This window comes from Candoia aspera, chromosome 14 (genome assembly GCF_035149785.1).
Source record: "Candoia aspera isolate rCanAsp1 chromosome 14, rCanAsp1.hap2, whole genome shotgun sequence".
Classification (NCBI taxonomy): domain Eukaryota; kingdom Metazoa; phylum Chordata; class Lepidosauria; order Squamata; family Boidae; genus Candoia; species Candoia aspera.
In genome coordinates this window covers 4,229,779-4,253,031 of record NC_086166.1, presented here as the reverse complement: position 1 = coordinate 4,253,031, position 23,253 = coordinate 4,229,779, and the positions used below count along the sequence as shown (strand labels likewise).

The 23,253-nt window shown below is 45.8% G+C and overlaps 1 protein-coding gene across 3 annotated transcripts; it reads left to right on the top strand.

Moving 5' to 3' along the window:
• The first annotated feature begins 7,391 nt into the window (after positions 1 to 7,391).
• MMD2 (monocyte to macrophage differentiation associated 2) lies at positions 7,392 to 21,620 on the top strand. Of its 3 annotated transcripts, none has more exons than XM_063314926.1 (7): positions 7,392 to 7,739; positions 17,131 to 17,212; positions 17,364 to 17,524; positions 18,479 to 18,553; positions 19,355 to 19,456; positions 19,940 to 20,009; positions 20,160 to 21,620. In XM_063314926.1, the coding sequence occupies exons 1-7, from the start codon at positions 7,693 to 7,695 to the stop codon at positions 20,361 to 20,363; spliced, it is 741 nt and encodes a 246-aa protein (XP_063170996.1). In that variant the 5' UTR covers positions 7,392 to 7,692; the 3' UTR covers positions 20,364 to 21,620. The 3 variants fall into 3 exon arrangements, with proteins under 3 accessions (XP_063170996.1, XP_063170997.1, XP_063170995.1); XM_063314927.1 differs by having other exon boundaries at positions 19,904 to 20,009; XM_063314925.1 differs by having other exon boundaries at positions 19,940 to 21,620.
• The last annotated feature ends 1,633 nt before the right edge of the window (positions 21,621 to 23,253 follow it).

Here is a 23,253-nt window from a genome sequence, read left to right as displayed (position 1 = left end):
ACAAAAAAATTTAAAAAAGGAAGACCTGATTCATTTGCTAGCTCAAGGGAAGGAGTGCAAATGCAGCGCAGGACCAAGCCGATGAATAGAATGAACCATAAATGTTTTTGGGAAAAAAATTACAAAAATGGGAAAAAGGTGTACATTCAGCCTCATTTTACTCCTCTCCTAATTTCACCGGAGAAGCAAATCGGAAGGGACTTATTTAACCAAATTGCAGTGGGATACTTGTTTCTGCAATACCAGTAGTCCTCGCTTAGCGACCACCATTGAGACTGGAATGTTGGTTGCTAAGAGAAGCAATCAAGTGAATCCAACCTGATTTTACGACCTTTTCTGAGGAGGTTGTTGAGCGAATCACCACAGCCGTCAAGCGAACTATGTGGTTAAGCAAATTGTGTGATTCCCGTTGCTGTTGCTTGCCAGAAGCCTCCCAGAAAGGTCTAAAATAGCAATTATGTGACATGACCACAGGATGCTGCGATGGTCATAAGTGTGCACCAGTTGCCAAGAGCCCAAATCATGATCATGTGACCGTGGGGGGAATGCTGCAACAGTCATAAGTGTGAGCACTGGTTGTAAGTTGTTTTTTTCAGCACCGTTATAAGTCTGAACCACTAAATGAATGGTCATTAAGTGAGGACTGCCTGTATTCTCTTTCAAAGGACGATGCTTCTGTTGTGCAATTTTTTTTTCCCAGACAAAATCAAGGGCATTAGGAAGTTATTTTCTCCCTTGAGGCCATTTCTAAGCTCATTGTCTAATTAGTTAGATTAGCAAGACAGCCGATCCAGAGGTGACTCAGGAGGGCTTCTTCTGGCTTGCAGAAGTGCTATCTCCATTAGCCGATAAGTAGAAGAGATTTTGCTTACCCTGAGCCTCTTCTGAGGATGCCAGGATTGGTTTGCGTGAAGGGTAACAGATGGTGGTGGAAGAGAAGGGAAATGAAAGAGCCACAAAATTGAATCAAGAGATTTGCAGGCAGGAGGAAGAGACACAAAGGGCTTATTAATTTCCCAGGCCCTGGTTCTGTTTCATCGGCCAGCTTGATTCCCTGGGCAGAGAGAGAGCTTTGTAAAGCTGTGCTTCTAAACCCGCTTCACCCGGATATCATCAGCCACCTCTGGTACTGGAGATGACCTGTGCCTCAGGGGCAAGGCACCGCTGGGCATCACAACCAGAAGGACCTACATTTAATATCCTAAGACTGCCTGTTAAAAAGGGAGAGGGCCAGTGCAGATGTTGTTGATGGGCTGATTGAGTGATTATGTGCCATCAAGTCATTTTCGATTCCTAGCGACCACATAGATTTTTGCCATGACCATCTGTCCCTAATCTGGTCTTCAGCTCTTCCAACAGTGCCCCCATCGCGGCTGCCACTGAGTCCCTTCACCTTGCAGCTGGTTGCCCTCTTTCCTTCCAACTTTCCTACCATCAGAACCTCCAGAAGGCTGGTTTTCGCATAATGTGTCTGAAGTAGGATAATTTGAGCCTGGCCATTTGCGCCTCGAGTGAGAACTCTGGGTTGATTTGTTCAATGATCCATTGGTTTGTTTTCTTGGCTGTCCACGGTCTTCTCAGCAACCTTCCCCAACACCAAAGTTCAAAGGCGCCAATACTCTTCCGATCCTGCTTCTTCAAAGTCCAACTTTCACTTCCATAGAGTGTCACAGGGAACACCATGGCCTGCATGATTCTGATCCTTGTAGGTACAGACACGTCACGGCATTTGGATATCAAGGTCTTCATGGCTGCTCCACCAAGTGCTAATGGGCTGACCAGCCTCAAATATGCTCCTATTTCAGAGGCCCTTGGAGATGCGCCTTTATGGATTGCAGTTCTAGCTAGTGGCACCAGAGGGCAGAAACAGTCATCAAATAAAAAGGTTTAGAATTAGAAAGGAGAAGTCCAGCCTTGTATCTTGGTACAGAAAGTGTAGCTCCAGCAATGATGCATTAGTAGGTCTTGCATCCACCAGCTGGTCCTTCACCCACATAGGTGCAGCTAAACTTTCAAAGCTTGCAACAATTCAGGATTCAAAATCCTAGATTGGTTCAGGGCAGGAGGCCATGAAGCTGACTTGGGGCATTTTTGCCTTGGGGAATTTTTATCAGTTTACTTGTCTTCACCGACACAGAAATAAAGCAAATGGCTTTCAAGTAGTTGGTACTCCCAGCTAATGTTCAGTCTGGTCTTTTGACTGATGGTTTAATTTTCCAGACCCTATTCTGTGGTTTTACACTATTTTTATTGTTGTATTTTGTAAGATGCCTAGAGTTGTATCAGATTGGGCTCTGTGTGTGTGTGTGTGTGTGTGTGTGTTTTTGCATGTGTGAAACACACTGTAAATCTCATAAATCAATAAATAGGATTGCAGGCAGCTTGTGGTTTTTGTATATGGAATTACACTGAGAACGTAGGAAAGCAAGCCTACTGGATTTTTCCAACATCCACCATGGATTTCTTGAAGAATTTGGCTTTAAAATGTTCTCCCCTCAAGACCATTATTTAAAAACAAAATCAAAGAAACCTGATTTATGAAATGTTTTTCAAAGAGCAACCAAACCCCTGTAATAAGGAGTGGTGAGGGTGGGATTCCTTCATTTTTTGCAGCTCCTTGTTAATAAACCACCATCTGGCAAATTTAGCTGCTTTTCCCAAGTTACTGCAATTATTTTTTCCCCGATCAGCACAGAACGGAGCTGTAAAACCAAGAAGAAAATTACCTTCCACCAAATGTATTTTTTTAATGTTTACAAATTGCAGGGAAAGAATTGTATTATCTGTTACACTCATCATTGTCAGTATTGATTCACTGATTTTATTGCATTTATATTCTACTTCACTCCAGCAGGCGAGGTGGCATCGATAGCTTCTTCCTCCAATTTATCCGAATAATAACCCCATGATATAAAAGCTGGGCTAAGTAAGAACTCCCATATTTTCTGTCTGTAAAATGGGGCTGTTTATTCGCAAGCCAGCTTTCCCCAACCCAGTGCCCTCCAAAGTCTGTTGGGACTACAGCCACACCCTGATGCCTGACTGCAGTCCACACATCTGGAGGGTGCCAGGTTGGAGAAGTTTGAGTCAAATCATTGGCCTCGAGGCTGAAGGAACAGCCCCACCCAAAGGCTGGCCACTGAGTTTATTGAACACTGAGAATATTTCTCCCAAGAGGCAGTCGGGGAATTATTAAGCTTGTCCCGCTGGGAATGACCTCTGTCCCCTCCCACTGTCCCCCCACCCCAAGTTCTGCCATTATTCTGCTATCTGCTTCAAGAGATGCTCGTTGCCCTGGCAACCAGATCCAGGCTTTAAAAATAGTAATGTATTTTTCATTCAGCTCCTCTTCTGCCCTTACAACCCAGGCTATTTTTGTCCTGCCAGTTTATTTCAGGCCGTTTTTTTAATCCCCGATGGACTTGGGCCCCCCCCATCTAGGCGGAACAGCCTTGGTGCACTCAAGGTTGCAGTTGGCTCCATTTTTTTTGCAAACCTGTGGATATTTTCACCCAATTACCAGGCACTCAACTGGAGATGGTAGCCTGAAGGGGGTTCTCCCCACATCTTGAGCAAAAGCAGAGACCCTGCTAGTGAGCATGCTCTAGGTTTCTCCTGGCCTTTCTTACAAGGGTCCACCCAATTTCTTCCCATAATGTACCAGCTTCTATCCACGTTCCGCCATTCTAACTGCCACCTTTTGCTGTTGCTGTGCAAAGCTCCTTGGGTCTCTTTTGCAAAACGGCACATGGATCACCGGGGACTTCATCTGTCTTGTGGAGTCAGCCAACCATTGTTGTGCTAAACGAGGACAGGCATGAGGTCACTCCAACGATGGCCGAGCGACACTATGAAGGGGCGATAAATCATCAGTGGGGAAACAGTCACGGTCAGTTCCACCTCCCAAGCCATAATGGCGATAATGACAAGGCCCAGCTCAAGATTTAAGCGAACTTTCAGAATAAGCAGGGACCAAATATTAGACTGGGGTTGGTCTGGGGACAGAGGGAGTCAAAATGATTCTTCCTTGTTACTCAGTTCTCATCAGGGAGGAGTTTAACTTAGGCATCCTGGACCTATAAAACAGGTGGAAACCCTAACACAGCAGGATTCGCCTATCCCATTTTGAATTGAGGGAATTGATGCCGATCAACATCTAAAGAGTGGGGGTTCATAAGGCCACAAAGCCTGAGGTCCACAATTACTTAGTGTTAACTATCACTTTGTAAGAGAGGTTTTGGCTGGATTAAAAAAAAACAACCTCTGAGCTTAACAAAGCAGGTCTCAGTGTTCCCATGCATTAATGCCATATACGTCTCCAGAAAGCAATTAGGAACCTAATAACCAGAACCTGCTTAATCAATACTGTCCCAAAACAAGGAGAGAGAGAAAGAGAAATCTTGTCATTTCCAATGAAGAAACGTATGATGCTTTAAAAATCAACACATTTATTTCTGCCTTCGTGGATCTCAGTCCCCTTCTTCCAAAGCAAGATCAGATTTTTACCCTCTACCCCGGTGTTTCTCAACCGTGGCAACTTTAAGAGGTGTGGACTTCATCTCCCAGAATTCCCCAGCCAGGCTGGGGAATTCTGGGAGATGAAGTCCACACCTCTTAAAGTTGCCACGGTTGAGAAACACTGCAAGAACGAGTATGCTAAAACAGCACGAAGCTGCCCTTGGACTATTTGCTTGTAACGCAAAAGAATGACATCTTGATTTTAGGTTTCGATGACTGAATGGTTTGATTTTAGAGATACAATGTTACTAAATGTTTAATTAATAGTAAGAGACTTTTATGTACTTTTACTTTAATGTACTTCCATACCTGCGTGGGAAAAGGTCAGAAGCCACTAGTCTGATACGCTTTTCCATTTAGTCCTGCGCCATTTTTAGTTTTTCCTGCTTCTTTTTTAGACTTGTATTCTGTCGGTCTTATATTCTGCATTATGTGTCTTAATTCTACCTTGAAAAATTAATAATAAGTAAATAAATTAAAAAAAACAGCACGAAGAGAAGGACTTAGTAGCTTCAAGGAGATCCTGTATGTTGCAAAAATGCAACCGAGCCTTAGGAGGAACAAATACATAGGTATGGACCTCTTCCTCCACTTCCCCCAAAGAGAACTGTGCACGCCCAGGAAAAGCTTGGAAAATTGACCGACCAAGGGAATTCTGAAGCTCTACCCTACAATATTAGATAGAGCTTATCAATCAGCCAAACGCCATAATAACAAGTAGCAAGAGAAGCCTGATCTTTCTTACTGGAAGTGAGGCGAGAAAGGAACTGTACTATACCCAAGATTACAGCCTAAAGGTAAAGGTAAAGGTTTCCCTTGACATGAAGTCCAGTCGCGTCCGACTCTAGGGGGCGATGCTCATCTCCGTTTCAAAGCCGAAGAGCCGGCGTTTGTCCATAGACACTTCCTCCGTGGTCATGACTAAACGGACGCCGTTACCTGCCCACTGAAGCAGTGCCTACATTTGCATGTTTTCGAACTGCTAGGTTGGCAGAAGCTGGGACTAGCCACGGGAGCAGTACAGAAATATGATAAATAAATAAACTGGCATTTGGAAGTGTTCTGTCCCCAGTGTTGAGTCTCCAAGACTGATAGCTCTCAAGAGACGTGTCCTCTTATGAATTTATCCAAGTTTCTTATAAAGCTTCTTGCCCCGGCTCCCTCCCACGTCATCTGCCCTCCCACAACAGAAGTTACCACCTGTTGTGAGTGTGGTGAGCGGTGTGTGTTGCAGAAGTCTAGATCCATCCATCTACTTTAGTCATAGGATTCAAGGCGTGCTATTTTGGTTCCTGAGACAGATGATCCCACCAGCATTTCTCTGGCTCAGAACTGCCACAATGATAATTTAATAAACCTTTCCTCTCTTCTCATGACACCCACTCAACAGATGGCCAAGGCCTCCTCTTTGCTCAGTCTAATGGTAAGCTGTACCTCCCCAACATCATCGCTGGAGGAAGAGGCTAATCAACCCCAATGGCTTTGTTCTGACAAAATGCATTGCCCGACCATACCATGGCTTCCAGGGAAGACCTGGTTCATGACATATATTAGGGTGGTGACTGGGTTTCTCCCAGCACACTGACACACAAACAATCCAACTCCATTTTAGCCTAATTCATGGTGTCTGGGACAAGCTATGATGATGTCACCCATGTGATTACACCATCACTCAAACAATGCAAAGGATTACGTCTGTGTGTTGGTGGCGCATCCCATTATTGGTATCTTTGCCCAATGATGTCATGATGCCCAGGGCATCACTTGTTCCCCCTTGTTCTCCCTGGGGATACCCATGGGTGAATTCAGCACAAATCACAACGCATCCAACTCTCTTCTAGCCTCATGAAGGGTGTGAACTGAACCGTTGTCAAGCAGCACCCCTACGCATATTGGCTGGAATGTCAGGCCCCGCTAAATAATTCTTTGCCTGGTTCAGATTGGGCTTAGCATCCTGCACGAACCCAGGGAGGGTGGCCTGAAACCCCATGGCTGATGACACACAACGTCCTATGTGTACCCAACCAATGGCAATCAATCAATCAATCAATCAATCAATCCATTTTATTACAGTCATAGACCAGTATATCCAAGCAATGGTAGTTTATTCAACAGAACGGCCTTCCAGACCGCTCTCCCCTCCCCCACCCTCAAGTTCTCAAAGGCTGAGACCCATGGCACAGTGCCTAAAGCAAGGCTGGCTGGGGAATTCTGGGAGTTGAAGTCCACCCATCTTCAACTTGCCAAGGTTGAGAAAGGATGACATTCCTAGTAAGAAGTAAATCCTCCGAAGCATAGCAGACACATCTCGAGCTGTATCATGAGGAAGGGAATTAAGTTCTTTCTGAAAGGAAGGGAGCAGGTGAAGAACTTCCCCTGCCCTCCCCCCCCACCACCTTCCCTTTACTTCCCGGTGGATTTCATTGTATTCGGAAATCTGCTATTTGATCCGTGGGAGTGTGCGGGAGTGTGTGCTTGCGATATTTTTAGCTTGCCCAAGCTGGCTTACTCAACAGGCGTTCGGACAAGTCTCTTGGACTACTTTAGGGGCTGGGAGATTTTCTCTCTCCCCCCCAAACCCTTTTGGTCTCTCTCTCGCTCCCCCTCCTCCCCACCTTTCCCTTAGCGATGGTGCGTCTCCCCACCCCCCCTTCCATCACACCCACAAGCCTCCACACCTCCTTTGCACTCTCGCTTGCCTTCCTCCCTTCCCTTAAGAACCAGAGTTCAATACCCTGCCTCTGACACAGCCCCCCCCCCTCCCAGCCTCTTCCCAGTCCCTTTCCTCCTCCTCCTCCTCCTCCTCCTCTTCCTCTCCATGCAACAGGGATTTGGGGGGGGAGCCAAGGGGCTTCCTTTATTGCATCCTTAGCCCTCCAGTCCCGTTCCTTCTCTGGGGTGGGGGCAGAATGCCACCCTCCGCCCAGCAGGCCAGTTAACACCCCTTCGCCCAGGCAGCGGGTGCCCTGTCTTCCCCAGCCGGACCGGAGGCATGAAGCCCATTCGTTCAGCGGCTTGGAGGCGGCGATGGGCAATGGGCGGCTTACGGGAGGGCCCGCTGGGTGGCGGGAGGCACCTTCCTCCAGAACGCCGCCGGGGGAGGCTCTAAGAAGCTGATGGAGCCCCCCAGCCCCGCTTTGCCCCCTGCCTCCACCACCTGATGGAAATCTCACCATGTTCATCTCCAGCCTCTTGGATTTTCAGAAGACTCGCTATGCCAGGTAAGAAAAGTTCAGGGGGGGTGGGAGGCAGAGGCAGAGGCGGGGGGAGACCCCCCCCCCATTTGTCTGAATGGCCCTATTTGTGATTTAACTGGCATCGGATTTCACTGCTAAACTCAGGGCCTCTGTACAGCGAGAGTGGGATCAGAATGGGGCATCCCGAGAGTGCTTCCTTTGAGGGACCCAATCTCCTAGATCGAGAGGATTTCTTTCTTTCTTTCTTTTTCAATCAAGGAAATGGGCCCATTTGAATAAATCCTAATGGGATTTATAACTTTAATGGACAAAACAAGAGAGGGGAAACATCATACAGGATGAAGCGAAGGGAAAGGCAACTGTGTGTGTGTGTGAAAGGGTTCTCGAATGGACCAGTTCCCCTGATCATCTTCAAAAAAGGAAACTCTAACCATGAGGGACATTCGGTTCCTAGGGAATTCACTGAGTTTTTTTGGATCGAATGGAACAGGCTTGCTCATAGTGTCCTAGGATTTTTATTTTTTTTCTTTTACTTCCCAGCCAAACCTAGAATCCCAAGATTCCTTAGTGGTCTCCCATCCCAAACTAACCAGGGGTGATCCTACTTCACTAGTAGGAGAACAGCCAAGTGGATGAAATATTTTGTTTTCCACTTTCCAGTTACACCAAATGCCTCTTCAGGCAGCCCTAAACGGTAAAACTAAAAGTATGTATGAAATCCTTAGCCCTCCCTGGAGGGGAGGGGAACCTCTTTCAAGAAAGAGGAATTGGAAATGTAGCTTTACCTGACAGATGACGGTTGCAGGTTAGAACTGAGCAGAGATGATGGCTTTGATAATCCCTTCCTGGTTAGGTGAAATTGGAGCTTCTGGGAGGTGTTTTTTGCCAACCACAATTCAGGAACTGAAGCTGAGGCATCTGGAGGATGCCAGACCCAGGCATTGTTGTCGCTTCTATTAGTGGCTTGCTATTTTTTCCTGGCCCGTGTTTTTCCAGCTTTTCCTCTTCCCTTCTGACCTGCCCGTTTGCCCCCTGAAAGCAGAGAAGAGAATTCCAGGAATGATCGCCATCCGATGTGGGCCTCAGGAATTGTAAACTTAGATGCAACAAACCAAAAGCCAAATTTGCAGTTTGGAGAGGGGTGTGTATGTGTGTGACATCAGACTTCTTTTTTTCCGCCAACACTTTCCTCCATGCCTGGGGAACAAGTTGCAATTGTGAAATGCCACAGTCCTAAAGATTGGTGACCTTTGAATTGATAGAGATGGTCGGTGAATCAATGCAAAGGATCTCCTATACATCTGTGAGCAGGCAGGGGGTTTTTTTAAGCAAACTTTTTCAGTGAGTTCTGCGCGAGCTGCAGATGCCAGAAATGGACATTGGGGTAGCAATGGGCAGAAATGACATTTGGGGAGAGACCCTAAACTTAAGGATTAAACAGGCAAAATGTTCCAGCTTCAGCTCATGGTCTTTCCTGACTTGGATCATTCCTTCTGGGGACTTCCCATCACTCTGTTTCTCCTTTGGGGCCCCCAAGTCTGGGGGATCTGACCCAAGATTGCTTACATAGGTCCTCCTGGTGAGCTCAGAAATGTGGGATCTAAATTCTCAGGGATGCTTTGCTCCAGAGGAAGCTTTGCGAAGATGTCAGACTCATTGTCGTAAATCTGCCCAGATTATTTGGCCGATAAAGTTGAAACCTGCCCAAACTCTTCAGGAATCAGAACCCCCCGTAATGATCAATTACATCTGCTGCCTTTTCATAGCACCCAATTCTGTGGCTTAAGGGACCCCCAGAACTTGGCCAATTGCTAAAGCTGGTTCGATTCGCTGCCAGGTCCAAGTCCCAGGGATCAACCCCCTTTGCCCCACAAGCAGGTAGCCAGGTTACCTGACAGGCTCCCTGCAAGGGGAAAGAGATGTTCTCAATTCCTCAAAGGGTTGGCATTAAATTTGCTCCGTGAGCACGAAAAGGGAGGGGAATCTCTTTCAAGAAAGAGGAATTGGGAATGTTTCAGTCTCCAGGTTCCTCTTGCCATGAAGATGGGCCTTTTCTGGCTAAGAAGATGGGAGAGTAGCCATTTGCAAGCAGAGCGTACACACTGTGCATGTGTGTGTCAGCAAAGTCAAGATGGCAGCCATGACTACACGGTTGTGTCTGCCATCTTGACTTTTTTGACCCTCTTCCTGCAAGACACCCGTGGCCCAACCCACGAATACCCTAGAAAGGGAACACTGCACTTCTCTGGCCACTATTACTTGGTGGGGTAAGTGGGTCACAAAAGGGCCGGCAGCTCTGTTGCTTGCATCGTCTCTGCACAAAATGTGTTTGGGAGGGTCTCAAAAAAAAAAAAAAATCCTTTGGGGTTCTTGGATTTGCAAATGGACTAGCCGCTTGATCATTCTGTATCGAAGAAGCGACTGTGAGGACTAAGCTATTCTCTTTTAAAGAGGTGCCCAATTAAAAAAAAAAAGCGAGTGGTTTGAGTTTCCTGCAATACAGTTGCCTTCTTGCCCACCTTGCCTTCTTGCCCGTCGTCTGTTCCGATTTTGAATCTCTGCAAGTCATTTGCAAAGCGTTTCCATGGGGACCAAAAGTAGAGGGGAGTGAGAGAGATGGGGAAAAAGAACTGAAGTTCTCTACACAGTGATCGGAGCACTTTGAAGTTGGGACAGGAATCCACCCCCCTCTTTAAAAAAAAATGGAGCAAAAGAATCAGGGCCTTTTGTGAAACAGAAAATGACTTTTCCTTCTAAACAAGGAAGATTTTCTTTTGAGATAAAGATGGGGAGACTGGGGGGAAAAAACCCAGAAGCAATGGGAGAAAAAAAAACAGCATTCCCCCCCCCCCCCAAGTCTTAGAAAGATCCAGGAAAATTTTGAGGGTTTTTTACCCATTTTTCTGGCTTATTTTCAGCCCTTCTCATCTCTCTGTAAAGATTACCTCTGTCTAAATGCAACGGGTATCTCTCTCTTCTCCAGAATGCTCATGTACTAATTTTTTAAAAATGAATCTTTATATACATAAAAAGCCCGGATTAAACCCTGCTTATTCCTTGCTGTTCCTTCTGTTTGGATAGCTGGCTATTATCGTCACTGATCAAGAAAATAGTGGTGGTCATCAAAACAACTATTGCCTCAACTGTTTTTTGTTCGGCTGCCCCCTCTGTTACCCACCACCACCCCGAAATCCCAACAGTTTTGCTCATGATTTTCAACACAAACAGATGACCCAGTTTTTGAGGACACGTTTGTTGCAGAGCAGAATGACCAATATTTCAGACATTTGCTCAGTGTGTTCAAAGTCTGAGATGATAGGGCTCTGGGCAATATAAAATATGCTAGGCTGAGTCAGAACTATCTCATGACCAGGTCACCTGGCTTCTTGAGTTGGGCTGGTTGTTTGCTTCTATTAGTCCTATCCAGCATGGCTGGGGACAACAGATTATGGAAACTGCAGACCAAAACAACTGGAAGGTGTTGGATTACCAGCCTGGGACCTCCTTAGATTTACATTCTGTTCCAGCTGAGAATCTGCCCTAAAGGAAAACACGTGCCAGCCTTCCATGGAAGTGTCTCCATACTTCACCAGTGTCCGATGGACATCTTCTGCAGGCTGGGTGACCAAACCTTCTATTGTATCTGGTTATCTATCTCTAAAAGACTGAATTTGCATAGCATAAAGTTGCAAGAAGACAGGGCTCCATATGGGCATGGGGGAGCTGGGACCCACATCTTCTGATCTGGTTGTTCAAAAGCAAGGTACCGCACATAGAGCTCAATGTGGGCATTTTGGCAAAGTCCCGTCAGCTGGTAGAGTTCGGATTCCTCCAGTAGCAAAGTCATCCTCCTATGTTGATTGAAAATGCAATGCTTAGAGGAAGCAAGATCTTCAGAAAGGGCCAGTGCAGTCCATTGTAGTGGATGGTGACACCCAAGGTTAGCAGAAGGGTTGAGCTAGATGAAGCCAAAGTTTCATCTCCTCCAGCATTCTAATCCCACCGTGGTCAGCCATGACCTGAAGATCAGCACTCCCTGGCTGGGCTTCCCAGCAGCAACAGCTATCAACAGACCTACTTTTTCTGAAACGGGAAGCCATCTACAGCCATCAGAACCAGTGCCTCATCAACAGCCTTGTTCTCCATGACTTTGTCTCCTCACCAAGCTCTTCAAAGTCAGCCTCTATCTTATGAGAGGGAGCTTCCCAGGTTAAGCACAAGGGAGGCAATGAAGTGCTTCTCTCCACTCCATCCAGATCTCCCACCGTTCTTTCCTAGATGACCCACCCTACCTTCACTCTAATGTCAAGAGGAGGAAAGCCCTCTGCTTCCATTCTTCATTTTTCCCATGTAGGACTATCCTGTCTCTTTCCCAAATGCAGATTTTTCCCTATACCCAGAAAACATTACCTTTCCTCAAAGGGGAATTGCCACAGTCCAATAATCCTTTGAGTTTTCCTTTTCTGTATTTCCTTGGGTTCTGAATATCCTTTTTGAGAAAGAAGGTGGCGGGACAACGGAGGAATGGACTGTGAAGATGGCAGAATTAGCAGAGATGGCAAAATTGACCTGTTTGGTCAGGGACAAAATAATAAGTCCTTTTTGGAAACCTTCTATGGACATTTTGCTGAAAATGGAAAGAAGTGAAATGGTGATTTCTGGATTTGACAATTGAGAAAAGATGGAATAAGGGGATGGAGGGATTATTGTAATGTTAAGGAGGGAGGAGTGATAATGAGAAGGGAGGAGGGATAATGAGAAGAAAGGTGGAAGTCACTTCTCTAACTACCTTTTCCCCCCTTCTTTAATTGTATTCTTTTCTGCACTTTTTCTTTTCTCTTTTTCTTTCTTTTCTTTAAATGTTTTTGTATTTGTCTTTTAGCTATGTACAAGCTTGTAATAAAAATTAAGTTTTTAAAAAAAGAGGAAGAAGGAGGGGGGTATCTCCTGGGCTGGATTTAAGCCTATAGCATCACTCTGGTTTCGTGAGACTTGTTAGCTGGATCGTGGCTATCCAGAAGTCGGCTGCTGATCTGTACAGGATAAGAGGATTGAAATCCTATTCTGGAATGGGGAACAAGAACCCAGAGAAGTGACAAGTTGAGAGGATGAAGAAATCCAGCCTCTGGGAAGGGAGCTTGTATTTATCAATGGCAGATAAATGCAATAAGAAAAAGGTATTTCCTCAAAGCAAAAGATGGATTAACCAGAAAGCAAAACAACACAAGGAAGGGCCTTGCAGCCAATTTAAAGAATAAGCAACTAATCATAGTATAAGCATTGTGGATTGTGGTCCACATTGTGGATAATGGTCCACTCTATCAAGTAGGATGGAGTGATGGAAGAAACAGAAAGGTAGGCAACCTGGATTATCTCCTTCTCCCTAGCTTTGTGATTTGAAAATACGTTTCTCCGGTTGGTCTGTACCTTCAAAACCCTTAGATGCCCACACCAAAGCCTTTCCAAATGGGGTAGTCATTTTTAATTATAATTTTTAATTATAATTGCCATTTTTCATGTGGCAGGAGGGAGACATTATCCAAGAGCAGAGATGTAGCTCCCTGGCTGGGTTTGATTTGGTTTGGAGTAGTTTAAACCAAATTCAGTTGGAGGCCATTGTCTTCTCCAGCCTGGCCCCACCTGCTTTCTGCACAGGGATCCCTAAGCAGGCCTTCTCCAAGATCAAGGACCCCTAGAATGAAAGAGGTGGCACACCCCTGGTTACACCTGATGCTCAGAGAAGGTTGGGATGTGGTCTCCTCCTTAGTTGCAGATGTTGTCCTTTCCTTTTGCAGCCTGAACTTCAGCCTGTTCTTCATCCAACTGTGTGTCCCTGACAACTCCTTCTCATGACAGAAGTTGGGATGTGGACATCCTGTACCTCCCATTGCTGGGTTGATTGGCTGATTAGGTTTATAGCTACTCCAATCCCCTGCTGATCCTTTCTTCTTCTGGAATCCCTTATTACCTGCAGCATCTAAGGCCCACAACAACTGTGAGGTTGTACCCAAGGTAGATTTGAACCTGAGTGTCCCCAGGCCTAGTTCAACACCCTTGATCACCACCCTGCAATACCTGAACTACTGTTAGTTCTACCTGAATCTCAGGCTAGGCCGTTAAAGAAACCCAACAACATTTCTACCCAGAACAGGTAATTTAATGTCCTCCAGATACCTTGGGGGACAACTTCCATCAGGTGGAAAGATGCCGGGACCTATGGTTTGGAAACATTTGGAAGAGAATCAGTGGTACTCTCTTCTGCTTAGCTACTTTGGAACTGGGTTCACATGTCACCCTAAACCACTATGGGGGTCTTGGCTGAGCATGTCCTGGGGCTTAGCTGACAAAGAATGGTTTCAAATCATGGTTGGAGCTTGGCGTGAAATGCTCAAGGTCTCAGGCAGATATCTACACAGAAGCTTTTTCTTAATTCCCGGGATCTTGTCAATGTAAGCAGGCTTCTGATGCAGAGTTTGGGTGCCTTGCCAAGGGACCATATGTTCCCTGATGAATTTCAATGTTCAGAAGGAAAAGCCAACCCACTGGCCAGGCTGGCATTCAGCAGAAGGCCTTTCTTTCTGAATCAGAGCTAACAAAGGGCAGGCAAAGGAAGAGAAAGTGAGTGACAGGCTTCAGACTTCCCTTTCACTTCCTAAGACAAACGGCGCTTTGTCTGGGGGTCCAGAAAGTAGAAACCAAAAGGCTGTTGTCTTGCAATTTCTCCCTGGCCCTGAGACATGGCCCCAGGAAAAGACCAGCACCCAACAGGGTTGTGAGAAGCCCAGAAATGGCATGCAAATGCCAGGAAGACGTTGCCCAGCTTGATGTAATTGTGATGCTCGGGCTAATGTAAGTGGGGAGGGGGGTTCTTTCTGCAGTGTGAAAATGCTTCATTTGTTGTTTTGGCTTTGGGAGGTGCACATACATCCTAGAATTTTAGCATCTTAGCATCTTAGAATCCTAGCAACCTAGAATTGGAAGAGACCCTAGTCTAACTAGGAATGGGGCTGCTTGGTTCAGAAATGATCTGATGCATTTTGCTCCTGTAAGCATCCTTCAGACGTTTGGTTCTCCTGAAGGGGAAGATGCATATGAGAGAGACACATCCCAGCCTCTTCCGTTGGAGAAATGTTGGATTTCAACTCCTGCAGCCAAGTTAGAGTGTTGTTCCATGTTGTCATTTGCTGGCATGGGCTGAGCCTATCACATGAACTCAACCACTGTGGTTTATAAATCCTGGTTTCTCGTTCGGTGTGTGGTGTGCACCTTGCTCACCAAGCTCAGTCCAGACCCCACAGTTAAAGGCAACATGGCTTAGCATGATGGGTAAACTCAGCCATTGTTCGCTGTCCTGGGATGTGGCCTCAAGATGGTGGGGAGGGGGCTGAAAGCAGGAGGAGGACATGCCTCTGTTTTTTTCATTGCTATTTGGTGGCTCAAGGTGACATGAATCCGGTTCTGTCCACGATCAGACCGGACTCACCTACCTTCCCCTTAGTTATTAAACTGAAATGGTTCCCATGTGTTTCTCTGGCAACTGTGACGTCACCCTGCAGCTTTGAATGCAGGACATGCAGTAGGGACCCCTGCCCCACCCCGCCACCCCAAAGAGGCGAGAAGGCCCTGGAATTGAGGAGAGGGCTGGGTGGTTGCTTGGCAACCCGTCCTGGGGAATAATGCTCCCTTGTCTGCAAGAGACTTGCAGCTGGTGAATCGAAATGTGCAAATCCAACCTCAAGGCCGAGAGGGAAGCCCGCCAGCCCAAAGTCTCTTTGTTAACTGGGATCGAGATGCGGGGAGGAGAAGCCGGAGGCTGATGCTTTAATAAATAGACTTTTAGTTTCACTGGGGCGTAAATTCATCGACTCTTTCTGCCTTCGCTTCAGCTGGGGCAAGAATTCCCTGGGAAAGTTTCTAGGCCTGTGAAATTTACAAGACGCTCCAAGGGACTAATCCATCCATCCTTTCGAAAACAAAAACAAACCAAAAAAAACCATGCATGTTAAACCAAATGAAAAAAAACGTCTTATTCCAGGAGAGAAGCATGCCAGAAGCCTTGAAGCTAATTTCCCAGAATGAGGGTGGTGGAGACCGTCCTAGGCATTGGGATGTCATCAAGCTGGGGAAGAATGTGTTGAGATATAACACCTGGAGGGAAATATCTGGTGGTATATATTGCTGTATATCTGTATAGCATCACTGAGTCACTGCAAAATGAGGTTATTAACTTAATTTTTAACACGTGCATTGTGATCAAAGCATCATCAAACAGCTCTGGCAGAGCCCTTCAGTTGCAGATCGTAGTGAGTTGATGGACTCTCCCTGCTTCTGTCTCTGTATACTGCTTAATAATAATAATAATAATAAAAAATTAAACTTGTATGCCGCCCGACTCTCCACTCACAGCAACAGTAAAATTTACATTTATTGCTGACTGGAAACTCTTTATAGACTTTTTGCATGAAACAGGGAAAAAAAAAGAACTTAACGATTTGTGGTTTTGATGATTAGAAAAAAACTGGATAATCAAAAGAGAGCTTTTCTTTTGTAACCATGGAGTAAGAGATAATTTTGTAATCACACCTGTATTTGCTGCAAAGAAAATCGGAAGCTTCTTCCTTCCATTTCTTCTTTATCTTTTCTTTTTGCCCTTGGTCTTTTCTTTTTCCTCTCTTTTCCTTTCTTCTCTTCTTTTGCATTAGTTTTTGTTAGTTTTTTATCTTCTTTTTAAAACTCGTAATAAAATTTATATGAGGGAAAAAACAATAGTAAAACCTGCACCTTCCTTACACAATTTACCATCTCCATTCCAATAATGCACGAGAGAGATCAGGAGGAAGAAAGGCAAGATACGGGAGCTTACAGCAATGTTTCCTAACCTTGACAACTTTAAGATGGGTGGACTTCAACTCCCAGAATTCCCCAGCCAGCATGGCTTACAGGCACCTAGACGGCATTTTGGCTGTGGAACCGAGAGCCTTAAGGGCTGCATAATTTAGCTATCCCAGCAGGACATGCAGATTAATTAATAAACTTATTTTTTATTAAAGAAACCAGCAATTCATAACGGCAGCTGGCAAATCACTTCCTGGATGAACAGCCTTCCCCCCAAAATCAATTTCATTACGGTCCAGGAAAAACCTTTCTTCACAGCCTGGCATTATTAATAGTTGTTTCTGCTGCTTCAAACCATCTCTAGGTGAAGTTTCCCATCGTCCCGGGCATGGCTTGAAGACTAAGGATAACTGTGGGAGGGTGTGCGTGTAGCTGTAGCATCACTGCAAAATGAGGTTATTAACTTAATTTTTAACACGTGCATTGTGATCAAAGCATCGCCTAACAGCTCTGGCAGGTCTCTTCAGTTGCAGATCGTAGTGAGTTGACGGACTCTTCCTGCTTCTGTCTCTCGTTCAAGGTTTATGAATCAGAGGGTCCCACCCAACCGAAGGTACCAACCAACGGAGTACGAACATGCAGCCAACTGTGCCACCCACGCGGTGAGTTACACATGTGTCCTCCAGGGAGCATTCTGGCGGGATGAAACAAGGGGTCAGGTGGTCCTCAGTGCCCAAGTGGGACCTGGCAATCCATGATGTCTTTCTTCTCCAACCTGGTCACAGAACATTCTCCTTTCCTTCTCTCTTCTAGTTCTGGATTGTTCCAAGCATCCTAGGTAGTTCAGTTCTCCACATCCTGTCCGACAATCAGTGGAAGACAATTTCCGCATGGATCTATGGCTTTGGCTTATCAGGACTCTTCATCGTGTCCACCACTTTTCACACAATCTCTTGGAAGAAACGGCACTTAAGGTAATTCTCCTTAAATGAGGGTGGCAGCAAGGAAAGCTGATTGTCAGAGGAAGCCACATCCGATGCTCGGCCCATCTGGTTTGATTAGAGCTGCCAGAGTTGGGCTGCAGAAGTCTAGATAGCCGCCAGAGGGCAGCCAATAGATAAACCTCAGCTGTCTTCTCCTGATGATCTAGATCTGTTTGCAGCGTCATCTGATGGTGTTGGTTTAATGATGCTCTATGCTACTTGGCCTAAGTTCTTTGGGGTTTCATCCAGGGATTTTTTTCCACCTGCCAAGGACTGAGTCTCCCTATTGTCATATCTTCTCTGTCACGGAGCCCAGGGATTTATAACCTTGGGGTGGGCAACTTGAGATCCCAGCACCACTTGGTCCCGTAAGAACCCTTATATTGGAATTGGCAGCATATCTACCTTCCAGAACCTTTGAGGCAGGAAACATACCAGCAATATAGCGTGCCCTAAAATAGTCTCCAGGCAAACGTCTCCCAAGCTGAGCTTGACTCCTGGTGACTCCAAGGACACGTCCATGGAGTTTTCCTGCCAAGAGGAAGCAAGCTCTTCTCCGTGGCATTCTTTGGGATTCATTGGTGGACCACCAAGCCTTTGAGCACCAAGAGAAGAAGGGCTCTCCTGTCCAGTTCTAACCAGCGCTGGTCCTGCTTAGTCTTTTGAGATTCAGAGGTCAACCAAACAACACATCTCCCCTTCCCAAAGTCCAAGAAAAGAGCAGGAAACTCCAGCCAGGCCCAGCCTGGCTAACACAACCCTCCGGCAAGGTCTTGTGGGCCACGGCCATCTTCCTTGTGCATGTTGGAATTGCTTTGCCAGGGTGGAGGTGCAAAGTTTCAGGGGCAAAACGAATGAACTCCCCCATCCCCACAAACCTTGCCATTCCACAAAAGAAAATGAAACTGAACAAACCCAGGCTTTCTCCCCATACATATTTTGCAGGACTGTAGAACACTGCCTACACATGTTCGACAGAATGGTAATTTATTTCTTCATTGCAGCTTCCTACGCTCCTTGGTGAGTCCCATCAAACTGTGCATGGCCCTCCACTTTTCAGCAGGGCAATTGTCAGACTGCTGTCGTTCACCCCAGTGGCTCTCTTTGTGTGAGTGTCTGTGTGAGTGAGAAGGACCTGGGGTGAAGCTAGCTTTTCCATGTTTTTGTAGTATTTCAAGCAGCAGGTGAAACAATCTAAAACCACAGGATGGTGACAAGACTTGTGTACAGTAAAATTTGGATCTAACAGGCTCACAGTGCGGGGGAAGAAGTGCCTGTTAAATCCAAAACAGGCAGTCCTTGCTTAACAACCATCCGTTTAGTGACATTTTGGACTTAAGACGCTGCTGGAAAAAAGGATTTACAGCCGGTCCTCACACTTACAACCATCGCAGTGTCCCCAAAGTCACACGAACACAGTTTGGGTGCTTGGCAACCGGTTTGCATTTATGACCGCCATTTTCAACCTTCCCAGCTGGCTTCTGGCAGGCAAAATCAATGGGAAACTGCATGATTCACTTAATGACCACCTGGTTCGCTTAACACCTGCAATGATTCACTTAATGGCCACTGCAAAGACTGTCATAAATGTGAAAAGGTCACAAAATTGGATCAGATTCATTTAATTACCATTTCACTTAGCAACCGAAATTCCAGTCCCAATTGTGGTTGTTAAGCGAGGACTACCTGTATGGCACCACTGATGTGACTGATCTCATTTGTACAATCACTTAATTGATGTTTTTAAGTCATCTTGGTTGCCTGCATGCATTTCTAGCTGCTGTTTCTCTCCGTGACTCAATGTCCCCATTGTGCTCCCAGGCTCAACCTGCGGGAGTTGGGTCCCTGGGCATCCCACATGCGCTGGATCATCTGGATCATGGCCTCGGTTGGGACTGTCTACGTCTTCTTTTTCCATGAGCGGTGAGTGTGGGACCCTTGGCAGAAACCGATCATTCTGCTTGGAATGGAGCTATATCTTTTATTGGTATATACCGCCCTCTTGCGGAATATAATATATCACAGGGACAGTTCCTTTTTGTTTGTTTTTCATCCTTTATCATGCTTTGGTTATTGACAAAAGATAAAAATGTAATTTGAAAATCATGAACAGAGGGAACGAAGGCTTGCCCCACAACTCATGGCCCCAAGTTGCTCAGACAGACGAAGAGATCCCCCTACATAGCTGCACGTGTTGATTGCACTGAGGGAGGGTTGGCTTATGGGGCAGTGTGTCTTGTGACTCCCAACCCCTGTGGTTTAGAAACTATGGGTTATGGCTTCCTGAGGGATGTGAGCCCAGACAACTGGGATTAATTCAGCAGTTGGTTAAGCAGATCATGGCTTAGCTTGAGATGCAAACTACATCAGGGCTTCTCAAACTTGGCTTGGCTTTTCTTTTCCCAGGTACAAGCTGGTGGAACTCCTTTGTTACCTGGTAATGGGCTTTTTCCCTGCTGTGGTCATTCTCTCCATGGTAAGTGACCCAATGGAAGTGCAGAGTGGGACAATGTCCATAGAAGTGTCTCCCTCCTGGAAGAATCAGAAGCTACCTGATTTTCATGGATATTGGGGCGTCTTCTACCAACCCACTGACTCCCTCCTCTGCTTATCCTGGTTATTGCAGCCCAACACTGAAGGTCTGGTGGAGCTGGTGGCTGGTGGCATTTTCTACTGCTTGGGTACAATCTTCTTCAAAAGCGATGGACGCATCCCCTTTGCCCACGCCATCTGGCACCTCTTTGTAGCTTTTGGAGCTGGTACTCATTATTATGCTATTTGGCGGTACCTCTATCGGCCAGATGCTGTGGAGTCTAAAATCTCCAGATAGACAGTTGCCTTCAGGATACAAAGATGAAGGGATCAGGGAAAGGAGATCCTCCCTTCCCTCTTTTTGTCTCTTCTGAAAGGTTGATCTTGCTCTTCCATGTTCTTCAGGACTTCCAAGGGGAGATGGTAGTGGTTTTTAGAATGGACTCCTTCCCCAGTCTTGCCAAGGACCAAAACCCTGAAGGTGCAGAAGAACTGTGACCATGCTTATTGTTTTTCGATGAAGGTTTTGTTACACCATGGACAGTTAATGGGTCTTAGCGAAAAGGAAAGTTGGGAAACAACCACTTTTCCAAAAAAGTTGGAAACATCTGGTAAGTCTCAAGAGCCCAAGAACTCAACTGAGAAGCAAGAAATGATGCAAGAGGTTAGTAGGAGAGACATTGTAATATTAGCTAACAGAGGGTCCATCTGTTCAAGGGTTGTGTTCCCATTCTCCCTCCTACCACAAGAGAAGTGATCTGCTGGCCTTCTACTCTACCTCTCATGACACAGTTATCTGTTCCTCTCTAAGCAATTGCAAACAGATTGTGGAAGGACAACGGTCATGGTCTTGCTATCTGCCATTGGTTTAGCTTCTGTGAGGTCACAGATGGTACCGTCAAAGAGCCTTTAGAGATTGCTAAAACGGACGCTGTCTGGATCTCATGGACTTTTGCAGGAACCCCACGGTGGTGTCCTTGGGCAACGTCCAAGCATTTTGAAGGAACGACGACGGTGTTCCATTGCTGCTTACGACAAATAGCATCTGGATTAGATCTGAAGATTTAGGGATGAATAATACCTAGACTGTGAAATAGTCCTTGGTTGGTTTCTACAGCTTCCTGACACGTGATGCAAGCAGAGGATGAGCTGATAGATACGTTTTTCAGCTTTGCCATGGAGGATGACAAGCGAGAATTAAGACACGACAGTGCTGGTCCCAAAAAATCCCACCCAAGCAGATGCAAATCGATTGCCTCTGTGAGAGTGGGACCTTCATTTTTATTTCAGTCCCCTCTCTCCTGCCAAACTCTTCCCTTCGTACTCTTCAGGCTGGCAATGCAAAACTCTAGGGGGAATTTCAGCTCAGAGATACAGTACTTGCTTTGCGTGTAAAAAAAAGTCCAGGCGTAATTCCCAGGATTTCCAGCAAAAAGAAGAATGCGACCAAAGGTAAGAGCAGGAGACTGCCTGAGATTCTGGACTGTGAAGAAGTTCCTGGACCTTGGCTGCCGTTTCTCCGAAAGACCCCAAAGCAGAGCTTATTTTGTACAAAACAAACGAAATTATATGTAAAAACAATTTAAACCAAGGAACGTTGGTTTCTTAGCTTCCAAAAGCATCAGTGCTTGTCATTAGTTTCACCAGCCATTGGCAAAGCCAGGTTAACCATGGAGCAGGCCAGACAGAGTTCCAACATCTAACCTTCCTTTGGTTCTGTTGCCGTTCCTTGGGTTAGACTGTTCCCTGCAGAGAAATAAATGAAAATGCACTCCAATGCACTTTAGTGCTGGTCACTGAACTGCAATGCACTTTGAATCAAGCCACGCAAACATCTGCGTCATGGATTTGAAGCAATGGTGTCCAGAAGTGATTTTTGCTATAAAAAGACTCTTTCGTAGTGATGCCAACAAGTTCTTACCTTCTCTTCTATTCCTCATCCTAAGCAGATAGCACTGAAATTTCAGCCATGTTTCACATTTGGCCAAATCCATGTTCAACTGATTGCATTCCTGGTCATGCGTGCGGCTGAGAGGTGTTTTTAAACCACCTCCTTGCAACTGATGCAAACATTCTCTTGATGATGAAATAGAAGGTAAGACTGTAAGAGATCAGGATGCATTAAAAATGGGGTCATCAAACCAATTCTGAAGACCTCTGAGCATGTCACGCTGAAGAGTTACGGTGAGACGGTAGAAGGGTTCCTTCAGGATGAGATGGTAGAAGAGACCATGTTGCTTTCTATTCTCTTTTTCACATTCCCTATGTGTAAAAATTCCTCACAAATCCCAACTGGCAGTGTAAGCACTGAGCAGGCTCTGAATTTCGCTCTTGGTCTCTCTGTCAATGTTTACTTGCTGGGAAAAGGCAAAAATGGTCAACTGTCCCAATGTTCTGCAACAGTCCAGGGCATGACCCACCCCACAATTATGACTACCTCATGATGCTTCAAGGATAGACTGGGCTAGTGTTTCTCAACCTTGGCAACTTTAAGATATGTGGACTCCAACTCCCAGAATTCCCCAGTCAGGCATGCTGGCTGGGGAATTCTGGGAGCTGAAGTCCACATATCTTAAAGTTGCCAAGGTTGAGAAACACTGGACTAGACCTTTTGTATTGTCATAGACTTAAGGGTTCTTGAAGGCTGTTCGTACCTCTGGTGAGCCTGCTGGGTGTAACTGGCTACATAAGAGTTAGTATTCACCCCTGAATCACTGGCAGTTATGATTTAAGTCTTCCTCCCAAGGAGATTAACAGCCAGTTAAAAACTGGGTCCCTAATGTATGGCTTTCCCATTCATGAAAGGCAAAGGGGACTCTCCATCACGTCTAGTTCACTTCTGGTGGCTTCCTGTAGTTTTCCTGACAGCAATATGGAAGCTGTCTGCACTGCCTTCTTCCAGGATGGGTTTTCAAATTTCTACTCTAGCCTACAGCACTGGGATTCTCTAGTGGTCTCCCATCCAAATATTAACCAGGCCTGACCCTGCTTAGCTTCCAGGCTTCAAAGAGGCTAGCCAGGTACTCTCCCTTGCTGAGAATTCCTTTATCAACCCTTCATCCAAACAAACGTGGATTTCTTGAAATATCTGTTTTTGGCTATTTCTTATATGCTTTCGGTTTTGTGACCATTTTGTACTCTATAATCAGAGGAAAGGATGGGTTATACTGATTGTCCTAGTGTTTTGT

What these genes read in the sequence shown, in the direction of transcription:
- MMD2 (XM_063314925.1), top strand. Translation starts at nt 7,693, where the DNA reads ATGTTCATCTCCAGCCTCTTGGATTTTCAGAAGACTCGCTATGCCAG. An exon ending in CAGAAGACTCGCTATGCCAG is followed by an intron (nt 7,740 to 17,130) that starts GTAAGAAAAGTT and finishes CTCTCGTTCAAG; the next exon opens with GTTTATGAATCAGAGGGTCC. An exon ending in TGGAAGAAACGGCACTTAAG is followed by an intron (nt 17,525 to 18,478) that starts GTAATTCTCCTT and finishes CATATTTTGCAG; the next exon opens with GACTGTAGAACACTGCCTAC.